Source organism: Cololabis saira, chromosome 5 (genome assembly GCF_033807715.1).
Source record: "Cololabis saira isolate AMF1-May2022 chromosome 5, fColSai1.1, whole genome shotgun sequence".
Lineage (NCBI taxonomy): Eukaryota > Metazoa > Chordata > Actinopteri > Beloniformes > Belonidae > Cololabis > Cololabis saira.
The window spans coordinates 12,276,031-12,294,938 of NC_084591.1; the positions used below are offsets into that span (position 1 = coordinate 12,276,031).

At 44.2% G+C, this 18,908-nt stretch overlaps 1 protein-coding gene across 1 annotated transcript in view; it reads right to left on the reverse strand.

The window, feature by feature from the left end:
* Window positions 1-18,908, reverse strand: part of cttnbp2 (cortactin binding protein 2) — a 132,918-nt gene that overhangs the window by 38,202 nt on the left and 75,808 nt on the right. The window contains exons 4-7 of the mRNA XM_061720931.1: window positions 15,239-16,562; window positions 7,677-7,958; window positions 2,663-2,762; window positions 1,452-1,602 (exon numbers count right to left, since the gene is read on the reverse strand). Coding sequence (XP_061576915.1) covers window positions 1,452-1,602; window positions 2,663-2,762; window positions 7,677-7,958; window positions 15,239-16,562 — 1,857 coding nt within the window. The remainder of the gene's footprint in view (window positions 1-1,451; window positions 1,603-2,662; window positions 2,763-7,676; window positions 7,959-15,238; window positions 16,563-18,908) is intronic.

Genomic DNA, 18,908 nt, shown 5'->3' on the forward strand with positions numbered 1-18,908 from the left:
AAACCTCCATTCATAAGTAAAGTGGAAAACATAAATAACATCGTCATTCAGGGGTTGTGCCACACGGCAGATTAGATCAGCTGCACCAATAATTTATCACTTTCTATATCAATATTAGACCGGTTTGGGGCGGGAACCCTCGCCCTTCGCTTGACGGGAGCTGGATTGAGCTCCGGCGGATCCTCGTGACCCTGAACGGATGGATGGAACATCAGCGTTACCCGTTTGGTCCTCAAAGTGGGAAATATTTCACGATGAACCAAGACTAAAACGACGCCAAAAAAAAAAAGGGATTTCGGTAAAAAAAAATAAAAAATTAAAAGGATTTGTCTTTTAAATAGTTATGAAACTGACAAAGTTTCAAAATTTTATTTTACTGAAAATACAGCTGATTGAACAAACGCCTTTATACATATTTTGGACATTTCCGTCCCTTTTCCTATGAATAAGAAACATTTTTTTTCTTAATTTACACTGTAAAAAAATCATTGACACATTTAATCGATCAATGCATTTCTCCGCGGTACCTTAAATTTCTCTGTTGGCGCTTTTAAAAAAAATTCGGTATCAAAGAAGCCACGTGTTTATGTCCATTATAAATCATTTTAAATATGTATATTACAATTTCATCTTACATAAACTGACCTTTAAACTCCAAGTGGATTCAGGTTTGGTACACGCTGATGACAGAGTGCAAATTAGCTGTTAAATATGTTGCTAGATAGTAAATAGAAATATTATTTCTCATGCTCAAGCAATCCTGTAACTTTTGCACAGACTCATATCCGGCACTTTACAAACCTCATTGTACATTTCTGTCTATACTTTTTACCTATCCTAAGTTCCTAAGTCACTTTTGTACAGACTCACCCGGCACTTTAAAACCTCATTTTGTACATTTCCGGTCTACATTTTATTTTACTGTTTATACTTTTTATTGTTTATACATTTTATTTTATTTTATCTCTTATATATTTGTTTTTATATTTGTATTGTGTTGCACCAATCCCCAAAACAAATTCCTCGTGTGAAAACTTGGCAATAAACCCTTTTCTGATTCTGATTCTGATTCTGATTTAGGCCTGATTTATAAAAAACATTATGACATTATGGTATTTTCAGTCTTTGTTTGCATTTTTAAACATTTTACAAAATGAAAAACTGCTCTCAACCCAGATTAAATCACCTTCCGCACGGCGTTCAAGTACGATCACCGGCCCAGTAAACTGGCAGAGTCGGCATCAATATCGAACAAGGAGGGCAATTCAAAAGTTCCTGCTGTTGCCGTGGAAACCCGGTCGACACACCAAAGCAGAAGTGAAATCCTGCACAATTCAATTAATCTACGACACGAATCAGCTAACATTTGTCACGATTTCAAGCCTGTTTGCTGGATCTAATCAGTGAAGATAATTACGGCGTGAAACCGGCGCCACGGCGTGGAGACTCACCGTCGTGGCGAGCGAGCGATCGGCTCCGGCGTTCAGCAGCGTCCGGACGGAGTCTGGCCGTCCCGCCTCGCAGGCCAGCAGGAGGGAGGTCTGGCCGCCGGCCGCCGCCGAGTCCACGGCGGCTCCTGCCGCCAGCAGCGCCTCCACACAGCTGCAGGGAGGACGGCGGAGGTAACAACTACGTTAAAAGTTGTACTGAAAAAGGTTTGTCCCTTGATCCATCCCTCTGCTCACTTGACTCTGTATTATAGTTTCCCATTTCCATATATGAATTACTGCAATATTGTCTGGTCTGCAATTTATCCAATTTTTCTCAACAAATTACTGATAATCCAAGAAAGACGATCTAAGTCTGGTAGACACGAACCATCTGCACCTCTTTTTATGAAATATTCACTATTATCCATTCATAAACTTAAATGTTTTTCACTCATGCTTGTTTGTGCATAAGTTTATCAATAGAAAACAAGATCTTCCTGTCACTTTCCAGCAGTTTTTTACTTTTTCCATCTGATTTTAATTCATAACCAACTAGACACAGAGGCAATCTTCATTTACCCTTCTGTCAAACATCTGGTCATCCATTTAATATTACATTTAGATCCAAAACTCTGGAATGACTTGAATGTGTCGCTGAAGTCAACTTTATCTTTTAACTCCTTCAGAAAGTTATTAAAAAAACATTTTATTCCGTCTTAACCTTCAATTTATCTTTAACTTTATCTTTATCTTTAATGTAATCCAGACCTTGTATCCATGTTCTCTTTTACGTTTATGTTCATAATTTTTTTTTAATTTGTTGTACATTATCTTTGTTACTTCATCAAAGTTGTTGATGGGAACTTTGTACAAGCCCTTTGGGCTTCGTTCCCTCCATGCACTGTTTTAAAAAAAAAGTTGTGCTAAATAAATAAATGAAATGAATTAAATTGAAATGAAAACATCCGCTTTCACACATCACCCGGTAATCACGCACATTTGATCAGCAGAACCGTGAGACGAGAGTAAAAGCGGCATAAAGCCTCCAAATCAACCTCATGCTGGGAAATGTGCAAGTTTCTGCTTCATCACATTAACTCTGTTTTATTCAGATTATCAACCCAAGCAGCTGGTTGAAGAGATCAACTTTGATATAATCAATGTTTGGATCAATCGTGCGATCAGAAATAGTTCCTTTAACGACAGAGACAGGAAGTGTCTGGATGATGCACCTCGTGTGGCCGTGGGCGGCAGCCAGATGTAGCGGCGTGAATCCGTTTTCATCCGAGACGTCAGCAGGCGATCCGGACGACAGCAGCAGCTTCACACATTCTGATGGAGAGAACGAGAGGAAGAGGAGAGGAGGGATGGATCAGCAGCTGTACGCTGTAGACGGAGGTGTGGAACCATGGACGCCAGCGAGGGCTGCACAAGTTTCCATGGTGATTAATGAGTGGATGGATGGAGGGATGGATGAATACAGTAGATGGAGGGATAAATAGATGGATAGATGATGATAAATGGATGGAAAGATAGATAGACTGATAGATGTATGGATTATGGATAGATGGATGGATGGATGGATGGATGGATGGATGGATGGACGGATAGATCGATAGATAGATGAATAAATGGATAGATAGATACTTCTATAATGAAATAATGTTTTCAGTTTCTAAAATTCTCCAGATCAACTTCGGTGAAAACTCTCAGGAAATGTTCTGGATATTTATATTTACAAACTGAAGCGTCCAGACAACATAAAGCGCACGAGGCCCAGACCAGTCCACTCTGTCTCGTTTCCATGGATACTGTCGGCAGGGTAGCGGCCCTACGCATCTCCTCCGGGGTTTTTGGGTGAAAACAAATGCTGTAAAACTTGGAATTATGGGAGCTAAACCACTGAAAAGATGCCGAGTAGAGGTGAAAAAAAAAAAATAAATACAATTATATATATATATATATATATATAAAGTTATAATAAAGTAGTTTCTTCTGGTTTAAAACGGAAGCTATCTCACATATCCATAAAAAGGTGAGCCTCTATTTTTGTGACTATTACAGGTCATCAGAGTTTCACTCCCCAGGTCGAGGAGAGGCCATTAATCCTGGGATGTGGAAGAGTGAAAGAAAAAAAGAACTAATTAAAACCTCTCCCAGTTTTTGAAGAAGAAGGATGAAAGACGCCTTTAAGGACGACGTGAAAGCCAGTGGGACGAACGCTGAACCAGAAGTGGGGCAGGCCTCCGTCCTGGTCGCCTGACAGTTTCACGCCGTCCTCATGATAAACACAGACCACACGGAGACATGTCTCCTTTAACGCGTGGAGAGACGGGGTTTGTGTGTCGTCATGACAACGCCTTCAGGCATTAGTCACGTTCATGGATCGGTGATCCTCAGCTGACATTCTGTTGTTACTGAAACTCTGTACACGTGTGTGTGTGTGTGTGTGTGTGTGTGTGTGTGTGTGTGTGTGTGTGTGTGTGTGTGTGTGTGTGTGTGTGTGTGTGTGTCACGTCCTCTGAGGTCACGATTCCTACATGACTAACTCACATTCTCATTTAAGGGCAGCCAAGAGTAATGGGATCAGACACAAATCACAGAATTAATGATGTTTCAGTTTGTCGTCCGTTATCCTCGTCTTCTTTAAAAAAATAATGTTTTTAATCATCTAAAAGTCCATAAAAATGTAAAAAGCATTCAAATGTTTATGTTCAAGTTGCATAATATACAGTTAATCCAAGTTTCTAACCGAAAGCATTCTGCTTAAAGGCAGGGTAAGCAATTTTTGGATGACCTTTGTAACAAAACAAGGAGAGCTAGCTCCAGGATGTGCAGTTCCTTAAATGACCACTAGGGGGCGACTTGTCATTGACCCTTAGAAACACAGTTTATGGGTTCGATTCCCGCCGGGGGACACTGTGGGTGCTGAAGTGCGTGTTAGTTCTCCCATGACTTCAGTGCCCACACCATGGGTGGGGTTGGCGAAAGGATCTTTCTTTGTGGAGTTTGCATGTTCTCCCCGTGTTCCCTTGGGTAGCTAATGTGAGCTACCCTCACAAAAACATGCACACAGTCCTGGGCTACACATGCCCCCTCTGGCCGACCGGGGCGCCAGATGGGGTGGGGAGGATCCGGCCGGAATAACGTGATCCTTCCACGCGCTACGTCCGGCCGGAGAAACCCCACCCTGTCTGGTGAAAAGATGCGGCCTGCTCACTCCTCAGGTTAAGGAGGAGACCTGAGCTCAGTGCAGGGCCCTCCCGGGGTTGGCAGAGGATGGTAATGCCCAGGACTGACTAGGTAGGAGCACGGGGTGGTAAAAATGGGAAAAAAAAACGGGATAAAAATATAAAAAAAAAAAAAAAAGAAACACAGTTTAATCTCCATAGTTACGACGGCTGTTAGGGGGAGGGGTTTTTATCCGTACCTTTTCAGGTAAAGTTATATAAAGCCAAAAATGCATGCATAATTAGGGACATGCCCCCCCCCCCCCAAAGTTCAAGTACTCCCAAAATAAGTTGCTATAAATCCCAACATGACATATTCTTCCTTTGCCGTCTGTTTTCTTTTTCTTTTCCGGTGGTTCAGAGTCTGCTACGTTTGGAACAAGCAGCCTTTTTTTTTCTGAATCAAGCCATCATCATTTTCTTTTCTTCTTCTTTGTGTTACTGTTCTTATCGTGTTCTTCTTAGTTTTTTGTTGTTTTTACTTTATTTCAATTTCGCGCGCTAACACGAACCTTGCAAGTTAATGAGCATTCCCTCAACAGCTTCCTGCAAATATTTCACAATAAAAGCATTTTATAGAACTGTAGGGCGTAGGCCACGGGTGTCCAAAGTCGGTTCTCGAGGGCTGGTGTCCTGCATGTTTTAGATGTGTCCCTTTTTTATCAAACCGTGACACAAGGAGCTTGGTCATCAACAGAACTATCCAGACTTTGATGACAAGCTGGTGACGACCGTTAATTAGAATCAGGTGTGTTGATGCAGGGAAACAACTAAAACATCCAGGACTGCGGCCCTCGAGGACCCACTTTGGACACCCCTGGCGTATGCCCACTGAAACTGGTGGCTTTTAATTTGAAAAAGATGCAGATCGTGTTACGTTTGTATGAACAGTGTCATCCAATAACTTCAACAATGCAAAGGGGTGCAAGATTTCTAATTAAAATACAACGAATTACACTAGTAAAGAGTAAAAAAGCGTCATGTTAACCTCTGTAGTTCAGGTAGATAAAGGTATCGGTCACATTCGAGTAAAATAATAATCTATTTCTATAAATGTCAGAGGATCTTTTTAAAAATTATATATTTTATCACGGACCCATTGCAATTACACCACGGACCACTAGGGGTCCGCGGACCCCCGGTTGAGAATCACTGGTCTAGGGTGTATAATGGCTAAATGCTGCTTTAACTGGGAAATTATTGATATCAATTACAATTTTAAACTTCAAATGATCTAAATTGATGTTTTAATGATTTTCAATTTAAAGATAAGACGAGCTGGTACAATTAGCCCGCCGAATGTTTACCCCTGACCATTTCAGAACCCCTCTAAGCGGATGGATGAAGTGACCAATCAACTGCTTGGCCTCTGGACTCGGGGGGCGGAGCTTTGTAATAAAGTAATAGAGGGTCTGCATTGACGTCACTTCCCCACTGGACCACGACCCCTTACTCACACCGAGTGGCAAAAACAGCTGCAACTAGTGGAGAAGACGGGATAACAGCCGATTATCGGCTTAAATTGGACTTGACAGTGACCCGTACAGTTACCCCAAGAACCAGTGGTCCATGGACATTAATATTTGGCCACGAATCCAGTTTCCTGATAATTATATTTACTTAATTTCTACGCCGGGGAAATACATGAAGCAAAGCTTGAAGGCATACAAAAGTCTTGACGCTTGGTCCTACTTCAAGGCAGGATTTATTGTAGAAATTAAAGTGATGAGGACACCGAACTTTATGATTTGACCGTTTAACGTTAGCTACCCAAAAATCCAACATTACCTGATACAAAATGGGAACCACAAATCCACGTTTCGGTGCCTGGAATCCAGTTGTTTCTGCGAATTGCAGCGACCCATTTGACTCTCTTAAAGGAGCATGAGGCAGGATTGAGGCAGGATTTATGAAAAGAATTTGTATATGTTTTAAGTTTTCTAGTAATAATGTCAGATGAAGCGTTCCAAACCAAAAAGAATGAGCCCTCTAGTGTATCTCTCCGTTGCCTTGAACAGGCTGTGTGCTGCAAAATGTGCTGCAATTCCGGGCCGGAATTTCCCGCGCTGTCCTGCGGATGTGACGTCACATGACGCTGCATGCGCGTTCTCCCTGTTCTCCCGTGCCGGCTTCACTGTTGGCTGCAGTACCCCCAACGACCGTCGTGGCGAAGGGTGGCGCTAGAGAGTCTCATTTCTTAAAAGGAGCCTCATGCTCCTTTAAAGGGAACCTATTATGGTATCTAATACCTATTTTAAACAGGCCTTGAATGTCTTAAAAACAAGCTTTTGATTGTTTTTGCTAAATAAATTAGAAATTCAACCTCTGAGCCATGTCTTTATCTTCCCATTCTCTAACCTCATTATCTATGCAGGATTCTGAGTGGGCGGGGCTATGATAATGAGGCTCTGTGCTGATTGGCTGCCTGAATGACGCGATACACCGCTACGAGAAAATGGCAGAAGCTAAGCTGTACAGACACTGCAGAATTTGGTTGTTTCCTCCTTCTCTGAGTTGGCAGGCTGAGGGGAGACCACTTTATATATGTTAAAGCAAGAAAAAACCTGTTTTTCATAATAGGTCCCCTTTAAGCTTGTCTGCAAAACAATAACTCCAATTTCTTGCTAAATCTATGAGTACAGTCGATCGCACAACAGCTCTTTCCCATTTTAGATGTTTTCGAGTTGCTCAAACTGAAAGTCTACACTTTCTGCCACTCAGTGGGCATAACCCGCTATGAAGTCGCATCTGTGACGTAATTTCCTCTATTGTAGTAAAGACTCTTTGCCTTTAAGCTCCGACGAGTTTTTGAATTTTCTAGATATCTTAAACCGTCGAGGAATTATAGTCACGATGGGATGGTCATAAAGACCTGTTTTTGTTCATCACACAAGATATTCACATATTTTTGACAAAAATAGTTAGTTGGCTCATGACTAACAATTGTAGGCACTCTTTAAAACCTAATTAATATTCCATCCAGTCAGATAAAGCGTCCAGGTGAGCGTTGACTTACCTGTGTGTCCATTCTGAGCAGCAACAAACAAGGCAGAGGTTCGGTGGTGGTCTGGGTCAAGGTGGTGGGGTTTGTTCTCCATGGCGGTGGTAGAGGTGATGTTGGTGGACGAGGTGGTGGTGGTGGTGGTGATGGTGGTGATGGTCGAGTCTGGTTGGTTAAGCAGCATTGACAATAAAGTGACATTTCCCTGGGAGGCAGCTTGGAGGAGCAGGGGGTGGCCGCTGTCCAGGGCAGCAGGCCCACCGCCGCTGAGAGAGGAGGCTACGGAGGGACACCAGCCTGCAGGGGGGATGGAGGGGGGGGTAGGACCAGCACAGGTTAGACCGGGGGGACCGCAGGGAACAGGAAGTGACTAGAAGTGCTGAGCGTTGGGAAACCAGGGTGAGAGAAGGAGGACGGGAAGCAAAACATATCTGTGAAATTGCACAACTTACTGCTTTTATACATATTAAAAGTATTAGTGATGCACCAAAATTAAAATGTGTGGCCGAAACCGAAACCGAAAATAATAATAATAAACACTTGGCCGAAAACCGAATAATACCAAACAATGGTTCTTTGCAGTTTTTCATTTATTTTGCCAATTTTTTCACCATTGCATAAATCAAATAAATGTGCAGTGAAATACCCGCCAGTCACAATCTGTCTTACTGTAATTATTGTATTTTTTCTCATAATCCTTTTTCATTTTCATTTTCCCGTTCAAATCCAGTTAATCGGGTCGCGGTGGGGCGGGACTGATCTCCGCAATTTGAAGCCTTGTATAATAATTGTAAAAATCTGGGTTATTTTCTTGGAGGATTTCGTCAAACATATCAGACAGTGAGGGTTCTCCACCACATCGGTAGTTCGGGCCCTTTTCTCTGCTGTGCGTCCCGTGACCGTCTCCATCACCAAGCAGCTTTCCCAAATCCAACTCAGCCTGGATCATTTCTTGTGTCTTCTGCTTTTTCCCACATCCAAGAAATGATCTGACATGTTTGCTGCCTAACACCGCACGGCCCTCACTCCACGCTGTGTGATTGCGTCATCACACGCCGTTATTAATTGTTCGTTTTTTTTCCCCACTTATTCCACCGAACACGGAAAGTGATTTTTTGCTATTTCCGGCCGGACAATTTCGGTTACCGAACATTCGGTGCATCACTAAAAAGTACGATTAGTGTAAAAATAAACTTTCAACTCCTAAAACAAACCTTTTCTTTCCTCGAACTCGGTTTGGATCTTTTCTAAAACCACCTGGATCGTTTACCCGCAGCCTCCGCGGGTTAACGTCGGGGCACAAGTCTTTTATTTTGAAAATCCACTAGATTCTCTAAAGGCTCATTGCCGCTCGAGAACAAAATCTTAAGTTTCCACATAAGAGAGAGTTTCTTCTGGGAAGCTTAAAGGGGACAAATCATGTTTTAGTGCCTCTGTTTACGTGTTTAAGGCAGCGCTACCAGTCTTCACATCCCGCCTCATTTGTTGTACTTTGGAAGAAAGGTGGCACAAAACTACGGGACTGATTTGAAAATAGGCACACTAAGAAGAGCAAGCTGAAACCGGTTATTATTAACGACCCGGAGAAAAGCTGCAGTTCCTCTGCTGGCCACTAGGTGCTGGCTCCAGGACTGAGTCAGTCTCCGCTGAGCTTCACCATAAAACTTCCCAGAAGAAGTAAACATGTCGGGTTAAAAAAGCCGTTCTGGTCTCCATAGCTACACTTCACGTCCATATTTGTAATATAAAAGACAAATTTATGTATAATAAGGGGGCCAAATGTGGTCACTTCTGCTACTTACGATTATTTTGATCTCAGAGCAATAATAATAATAATTAAAGCTGCAAGCAGCAATGAACGGGCCCTCGCACTCACGGCCACCGCCCCCCATAAGCATATCAGAAATGACACCACCCACGACTCTCTATGTCAAACCATTCCAAAGTTATAGCAGAAAATCGGGACAACCAATCAGAAGAAGGGGCGGGGCTAATTAAGGCTAACGAAGCTTAAGGACTCATTACAGAGTCCCATGACACTACCCACGACTTCCTATGTCAAACCATTCAAAAGTTATAGCAGAAAAAAGGGACAACCAATCAGAAGAAGGGGCGGGGCTAATTCAGGCCAATGAAGGTCAAGGGCTGCATAAAGAATCTGATGACACCACCCACGACTCTCTATGTCAAACCATTCAAAAGTTATGGCAGAGAAAAGTATTCTAGGGCGCGCTGTTGAGCCGTTAGGCCACGCCCATTTATGCAAACCATGAAATATATAAAATTTATCGCCAAGTCTGGCTTGCATGCAAAATTTGGTGACTTTTGGAGAACTATCAAATATGGACCAATCACATGAAGGGGGGGCGCGCCTTTTGGTGTCCAGCGTCGCCACGGTAACACTTTTGAAAGAGAAAAGTAATGCTTGGTGTCGCAGGATGTAGACGCACATTTTGATGTATAACACACCTGGGTGCACGTTACGGTTCGGGCTGAATTAACTGCCGAGGGAATGGCATAAATTTCGCCAAAATGACACAATTTATTCAAAATGGCTGACTTCCTGTTCGGTTTCGGCCATGGTGCCAGGAAACTTTTCCTTAAGTTGCGACATGATACAGGTGTGTACCGATTTTCGTGCATGTACGTCAAACCGTATTGTGGGGCTCGAGGCACAAAGTTTTCGGGGGGGCGCTGTTGAGCCATTTTGCCACGCCCATGAATACAAACCATGAAATATCAAATTTATCACCAGGCCTGCCTTGCTTGCAAAATTTGGTGCCTTTTGGGGAACTATCAAATATGGACCAATCAGATGAAGGGGAGCGCGCCTTATGGCATCTAGCGTCGCCACGGTAACACTTTTGAAAGAGAAAAGTAATGCGGGTAGTCGCAGGATGGAGACGCACATTTTGATGTATAACACACCTGGGTGCACGTTACGGTTCGGGCCGTATTAATTCTCGAAGGAATGGCATATATTGCTCCAAAATTACGCGATTAATTCAGAATGTTCAAAATGGCCGACATTCTGTTCGGTTTCGGCCATGGCGCCAAGAGACTTTTCTTTAAGTTGCGACATGATACAGGTGTGTACCGATTTTCGTTCATGTACGTCAAACCATATTATGGGGCTTGAGGCGCAAAGTTTTTTCTGTCTGAACCAATCAGATGAACGGTGGGCGCGCTTTTTGGCGTCTAGCGTCGCTACGGTAACGCTTTTGAAAGAGAAAAGTAATGCGTGGTGTCGGAGGAAGGAGACGCACATTTTGATGTATAACACACTTGGGTGCACGTTACGGTTCGGGCCGTATTAACTGCCGAAGGAATGGCATAAATTTCGCCAAAATGACACGACTAATTCAAAATGGCCGACATCCTGTTCGGTTTCGGGCATGACCCCAAGAGACTTTTCTTTAAGTTGGGCCATGATACAGGTGTGTACCGATTTTTGTGCATGTACGTCAAACCGTATCGTGGGGCTTGAGGCACAAAGTTTTCAAGGGGGCGCTGTTGAGCCATTTTGCCACGCCCAATAATGCAAACCATTAAATATAAAATTTTTCGCCAGGCCTGGCTTGCGTGCAAAATTTGGTGACTTTTTGGGCACGTTTAGGGGGGCAAAAAGGCCTTCCTTTTGTCAGAACAATAAGAAGAAGAAGAAAAAGAATAATTCCTGCAAATACAATAGGGCCTTCGCACTGCAAGTGCTCGGGCCCTAATAATAATAATAATAATAATTAGCATTGTAGGCTAACATGAATTAAACCAGGTGAGATTGCATCAGATTAATGTTCTAATGAAAAGATAAACATCTTTTGATAGCGTTTCCCAAAGTACCCACATATAGGACAGGAAAAAAAACAAACAAAAAACATCTTTAGTTGGATATTGATGAAATAATGAAACATTGATGTAAGCAGCTAAGGCTAACAAACAAACACAGGGATGAGGTAAAGACAGGAAAACAGCTCTAAAACTAAAGACAACTATTCTACAACTACTTTTTCAAATGTTTAGACTCCGCGGCTGCATTTTAGGTGCATTTGTGTCAGTTTCCGCAGTGTATGGGTTAAAAAGGAGAAGAGGGTCAGAAAGAGACGAAGGAAGCAGTTTCAGTGCTGACCTTCTGGCTGACAGGAACAGAGATACGGAGGATTATAGAAAAACTGCAGCTTCTGCCAAAGCGGGTAAAAGGTGACGTCAAAGGAGCATTCGGGGGTTAATTCAACCCTGCGTCTCTTATTAGAGGATGAGGAGGGTAAACCTTTGTTAGAGCCCGAGACAAAATGAATCAAAGAAGTTTGGAGCGAGAACTAAATATATGTTTGCAATGAAATTGCGATTTTTTTATGTTAAAATATCAGTGTCGTGTAAGTCTTTCCATCTCCCGTCCCTGTGATCATCAAAAACTCCCAAAGTGACTTTGGACTCGCTTAACGAGTCACGTCACACATCAAGTCTGATGAATCTGAGGAAAGTAAGAGACTCAAAGAAAGTGATGACAAAAGAAAAGAAATAGGAGAAGGATGAGGGAGCAGCAGACCAAACGAGTCGATCACGGACAGCGTCGTAAACGGTCGGCCTATAGGGGGACAGACTGGTCTTGAGATGACAGGGTCCCTGCAGATGCCATTTTATACTTTGTATATGTACAGAAAGCATATAAAGAGGTTTGTTTCTGCAGTAGTGCTGGGGGTAAACGATTATTTTTAAAACAATTAATCAGGCGATTATTTTATCAATTAGTCAACTAATCTAAGGCGTAATTGGACGATTATTCTAACGATTATTTTTCTGTTGTTCGATTAATAAAAACCTTAATGTATAAAATAAATATAAAAAAATCTGTAATAATATAGTTCATTAAACACAGTTTTGCAAAGCAAAATAAAAATATAGAATTATACAAAATAAAAAGGCCAACCTGTTTATTGATGTTGGACAGCATATTATCCAAATGTGTTGAAAATACTGAATTAAAAATAACATTTGGATAAAACAGGACACTGTTTCACACTAAATTACATATTTTTATTACATAAAAAAGTCTAATCACGAAAGGAATCTTTCTATGGCGGATGGAACAAAAAAAAGACAAGTTGTTTTCGGCAGGAATCATTCTCGGTGGCACTTTAGCTTCTGCTAACAGATAAAAAAAATGTGATCATGTGACATTTGTTTTTGCAGTTATTTTGCTTATTATATTTTGAAAATATTACTGTCTCGTCCATGAGAGACAAGGTGGGGGGGGCTCCGCTTTAGATGCTCCGACATCGTCTGGTATCAACTCCAAGAGGTGTTTGGGATCAGATTTAAAGTATTTAATTGCCGTTTTGCTGCAAACATATATTCAATTCTCGCTCAAAACTGCATCTAATCACATCATTTTGGTCCCTGATGCAGGTTTACACTCCAACCTAAGACAGTTTTAGGGTTGACTCGAGTCTTGAATGTCCCTTTTAACCTGACCGTGTGCTCAGTTTTTCCAGTGTGGCTGCAACATTCTTCGTATTATTTGTGGCATTCGGGGTATTTTCGTCCTGTAAGTTATATGAAGAGGCAGCTACACAAGTTTAGAACAGGTAACATCAACATGCAGAAATCCAAGCGTAGTGGATTACATTTCACAAGAACACTGAAGGATACTTCCAGTTTTTTTCAGCTGGAGTCTCGTTTTTAGGCCTTTTTTTTTAATAATTCTGTCAGATTGCTGAAACAACAGATTTACAAATAATGGCCGAAACTACTGAAATGACAAACTGGAATTATCCTCAACAAGACTCATACTCAATATTGCACCACAACGGCCATCAAGTAAATGTTAACATCTCTATCAAAACAGGTGAGTCACATACAGAGCTGTCAATCACAAGGATGAAACGGGAAGGCGTGCAGGAAGTGGAAAGGCGATGATGGCATGTCATGTAGAAGGGAAGGGAAGGAGAAAGCAGCCTCTGGCATCAGCTTCAGAGAGGACAGGCGTTACTGGCAGGAAGGCCAACAAACCGGTCTGAACACACAGGAGCACCAGGAGCCTCTGGGCCGCCTCCGTTCACGCTGACCTTCAGTTTGCCCTGAAGTTCTCCTCCATGTCTGCTGCCGACATGGCTCACGGGACAATGGCCGTTCCTCAACAACAAGCACGCCAACGTTTGGACGAGTATGCTTGGTAGTTTGCATCTACGACTTGTGCAAATGTTTTTTCTTTAACGGATCGGCTGCGTTTCTGACGACGTAGCAGCTCAGCTAGACGGCCGACGCAGAAGTTGAAAACGTGAAAAAACGCTCTTAACGGACACTTCCGGGTAAAGTGTTTGCAACTATAACTTTTTATTTAGGCGACTGTGTTTGTTTGGCATCATTATGATCTTATTCTTTACAATTGAGTCCAAATTCAAAATTCATATACTGTAAAACTTCTAATAATGGCCGAGTCCCAATTATCCACCGGGTGTAGCTAAATATTTTCTATATTAAACATCCCAAATAAAGGCCAATAAAAGGTCAAACGTTGTTTTTCTGTAGCCGAACTAAACACAAACAAATAACCTTCAACGAATTGAAAAGTGTGTGACTATTGATTTAATTTTTGAGGGACATTACTGAGTTACGAAGCCGATCGTTTTTTAAAGAGAGAGGCAAAAAAAAGGAGGAAAAGAGGTGAGCTCGTAGCTCCTGGCTAACTTCTTCTTTTTGCTCTCTCTTTTCTATTAGCTTGGATACTTCACAAGACACCAGCAAGAGTCGCGGGAGATTAAACTAGTGATGCAAAAAGAGTTGTATCGGACTGTACCTGACAACGGCGCTGGTTGGCTGGATGGAAGACAGGTCGAATGTTGAATTGAGACACACAATTATATAACAATTAATAAACGCAGGTCCAAAACAACCCAGATAGCAAAAGATGTTAAATCAATTTTGAATTATGGTCAAAAAGGTTGATTTTTTGGTTGGTTCCACGATTGATGGTGAATCAACCAATTCAATCATCCAGTTCTAATGCCAACGTGCAAATCAACGTATTCTGTTTGTCGCTGACCCCGTAACTCCAGCCCAGCCACCATAGTACGGTAATACTGTGTATTCCACGCGCCTTATAATGCAGTGCGCCATATATATGAAGTAAGTTTTAAAATTGATAATTAATTGAAGGTGCGACATATAATACGATGCGCCTTATGGTGTGGAAAATACGGTACTACTTTACGGTACAGATTTCACTTTTCACCCGTGGATTACACCCAGGGATTACTGTATTTCGACGTTAAAACTTCTCTGGCGTCTGGTTAGCGTAGATCTACGTGGCGAGATGCGGACTGACGATGTTTCATGGCAACATTGAGTGCAAACACATTGAGAGACGGCCAGTGTGTGGGGGGGCGGTGCCCAGACCGAGGACAGATTACGGGGGAAGAGGAAGAGAGATGAGTCGTGAGAGGAGGCAGCGAGCAGCGTCAGATCTGGTCAGGTGAAACCGCGCCGCTAAGCTCTGCTGTCCTGCGCTACGCTGGCGCCTCGGAAAGACTCGAAGGAAAGAGGCAGCGGAGAGAACCGGAGGGACGGGGGCCCGTTACCTGATGCTGTTGCCAGGGGGCTGCCTGCGGAGGAAGAGGGGCTACGGGTGGATGGAGCGCTAATGGAGGAGGTGGAGGGGGAGCTGATGACGGGGGGGCACGGTGCACATGCTGCTGCTGGCGGCCGCTGGGGGCCCCGGCCGGGGGGGGGGCTGGCACCCACCTGAGAGGCTGTCAGGGCCGGGACCAGGTCCAGCGCGGGTTTGGGCGGCAGCTGGGCTGGTTTCAGGCCGGCCCCGGGGGGGCGGCTGCTGTCCCCCCCCACCTTGATGGGCGGGTGGGGGGGCGAGGGGGTCTGGCTAAGCCCGGGTTTTTTGGGCGGTATGGGCGGGGGGTTCCCCCGGTCGATCCGGGCCACCGTGGGCGACTTGAGGCCGATGGGGTGGCCGAGGCGGCCGGGAAACGAGCCCCCCTCGGAGGCGGAGTGGGGCAGGCCGGCGCGCAGCGGCCCGGCGCCCCCCGCGGGGGGGCTGGTGAAGCGCGACAGCACCTGCGTCACCGTGTGGCGCGCCTGCTGCTTGGCCGCAAAGTTGTCCCGGTTGGTGGGGGAGAGGTCGCGCGCCGGGGGGCTCTGGGACGCCGTGCCGTTTTGGTCCTGGTCCTGGAACTTGTAGCGGGCCGCCTGGACGCGGGGGCTGACCCCGCTGGGCACGCCGTGGGGGGGCTCCGAGCCGTTCTCCGTCTGCAGGCCCCCGGAGCTGCTGTGGACGATCCCCCGGCCGCTGGTCTTCGGCAGACTCAGGCCCACGTAGTTGGCGGGCGTCGGTTTGACGGGTATCGTGAGGGGGGACTTCTTCAGACCCTCGGCCTCGGTGGGAGGGGGCTCCGTCTGGGAGGACGCTGTTCGCGAGCTGACGGGCTCCGTGGCCACCGAGACGGAGGCCAGAGCTTTAGGAGGCTCCGGCGCCGGCGCCGCCCCGGCGCCGTCCTTCCCATCAGCCCCTTCAGTCCTGAGCTGCTCCACCTGCCGCCGCAGACTCTGGCTCTCCGTCTCCTCGCGGCCCAGCCTGGCGCGCAGCTGCTCACGCTCCGTGTCGAACTCCGACAGCTGCTTCTCCATCTTGGCCTCCATCTGCTGGCCGTGCTGGCGCTCGACGCCGAGCTCCTCCTGCAGGCGGCCCGAGGTGCGGGCCTCCTCGTCCAGCCGGGCCTGCAGCTCCTCGAAGCGCTGCGACTCCTCCACCACGCGCGTGGCCAGCTGCTTGCACTCGCGCACCAACATCATCACGATGTGCTTGTTCTTCTCGCGCTCGTCCTTCAGCTGCGCCGACAGCTTGCGGTGCTCCTGCTCCAGACTCTGGAGCTGCAGCTTCTCCATCTCCAACTACGGACACAAACACACTGGAAGTGAGTGGTGGGTAAAGTTGCTTTCGTCAACGAAAATTATGACTAAATATCGTCGTCAACGAACCTTTATCACCTGAGGAAAACGAGACGAGACGCAACGAAAATGCTGGTCATGTGACGATAACGATAATTAAATATATAATGCAATATCGTCGACAAATAAAAACGAGACTAAAATGTAGATTACAAAATAAAAACTCTGCTAAAATGTGTCTGCATGGGGTAAGCAATCTGTCTTTGATAACATCTGGGGCCCTTTTAAAAACTTTCTTTCCAATAAAGACTTGTCTGGTTTGGTGGAAACACCTGGGGATGATCCATGAGTAACCCTCTGTAGCTTCAAAAAGGTTTACTGTCTTGTGTTGAGTGATTGTTGTCAATTTATGTGCAGTGTAAACTTGTATGAGAAGTGTATGATTGGTTTTATTTCTACTCTCCCCATTCTCCTTTTTTTTCTTAAATTTTATTAACTACTTTATTGCTATATATTTCACTTACTCAAGCAATGTATAATTATTTCATTACGTATTGAATTCCTGTCTTTCGTTAGGTATTCATATTTATTATTTGTATTACGGTATTTGTTGTTTTGTTGTCACGATTTGGTTGTGAATTGAGGGGATGGTTCTGCACAGTTTGGGGCAGATGCTTTGAGTCCCATGGGTTATACAGTGTGTATGTACTTTTATTTATTTATTATTTGTTTTGAAATAAATAAATATATATTGTTGGAAAAAAAAAATGTGTCTGCATTTTCGTTGACCAAAACGAGTCAAAATGTTCTACCAAAGATCCTTAATGTCCATGTTTTCAGTAGTTTCCTCTGGTTTAGTTCTGCTGCTGGGTGACGTTAGTCCACAATCCCAGTCGCTGCAGCGGGGAATCAGATCCAGAAGATGCAGCTGCAGAGTTAGAGGCTGATGCCGTTAACGCAGAGCTCTAGGTTCACGTACATTAAAAACAAAGTTACATAGAGAAAGGGGCCGATGGTCGGCCACGCGGGGATCTGCTCTGGGGCTGGGAGAAGAAGAAGATCCATCTTTGGATACACTTTCCTACATAGACGTGGAAAAGAAAACTCAATGTGTCGTTGAAAAAGAAAAAGACGGGGAGAAATGCGGAAAAATAAATATGTTGTAAACTCAAATTAGAGTCTTCTGTATCTGGAATGAATGTATTCTTGAGTCTATAAGTTAACATTAATATAATAAAAAGATAACCTTGTTTGTAAAATTGTAAAATGGGTTTGGCTAAATACAATCTTTGACTAAAACTAGACTAAAATGGTCCTGGACAATTCTGACTAAAATGCACAGACTTTTAGTCAACTGAAACTTGACACGACTAAAAGGAGAATGAACGTGACTAAAACTAATAAAAACTAAAATGATAGCTTGACCCAAAGACAAACTAAAATTGAAACAGGCTGACAGAAACAACACTACTCCTCTGTACATCACAGTAGTCCAGAGGCCATCTGGCTAACAGCTAAAACTTGGTTAAAATGGGCTCACGAGACAGAAATAGAAAAGAATCAATGTGTTGCAATGATCTGGTTAACGTTCAGAGCTGAATCTGATTGAAATGCCGTGGTAGGACCTTACATGACTTCTCCGCATTGTCCAGGTTATTCAAGGTAAACAAGGTTTGACTACAGAATGAGTGTTGTTAGTTTTACTTGGACATGATATAATGTGTTAAGAAATGGCTAATCTGAGGTTCTACTTTGTAGGTGCATCTATAGTATCATGAAGGTCACATGAACGACGATCATCTCGCTGGCATTGCATCTTTAACTAACCGTTTATACCAGTGTTTCCCAATCCTGGTCCTCAAGGCTGCGTCATCAACAGAGTTGTCCAGACCTTGATAATCTAATGAGGACTATTAGTTACAATCAGGTTGGTCCCGAGGACCAGGACTGGGAAACACTGGTCTATACTTCGGGCCATCAAGTGCAACCTGGATCCCCCACTGCACCTGAAGAGCACAGCAGGGAACGTCGGTCGATATTTCAATGTAGTCTGTGGTAGCTGAAACTAAGGCCACGTTTACACGTAGCCGGGTATTTACAAAAACGGATATTTTCCCCTCTCCGTTTTAAAAAATATCCTCGTTTACACGGACTCGCATGAAAACGCTGTTAACGCCATGCCAGCCAATCAGAATCCTGGAAAAAAACATCAACAAATGACACGTGTAACTTCCAGTTAAGCCTGATTTATGGTTCTGCGTTACACCAACGCAGAGCTTACGCCGTAGGGTACGCGGCGACGCACACCGTACGGCGCGCATCGCCGCGTACCCTACGCCGTAGGCTCTG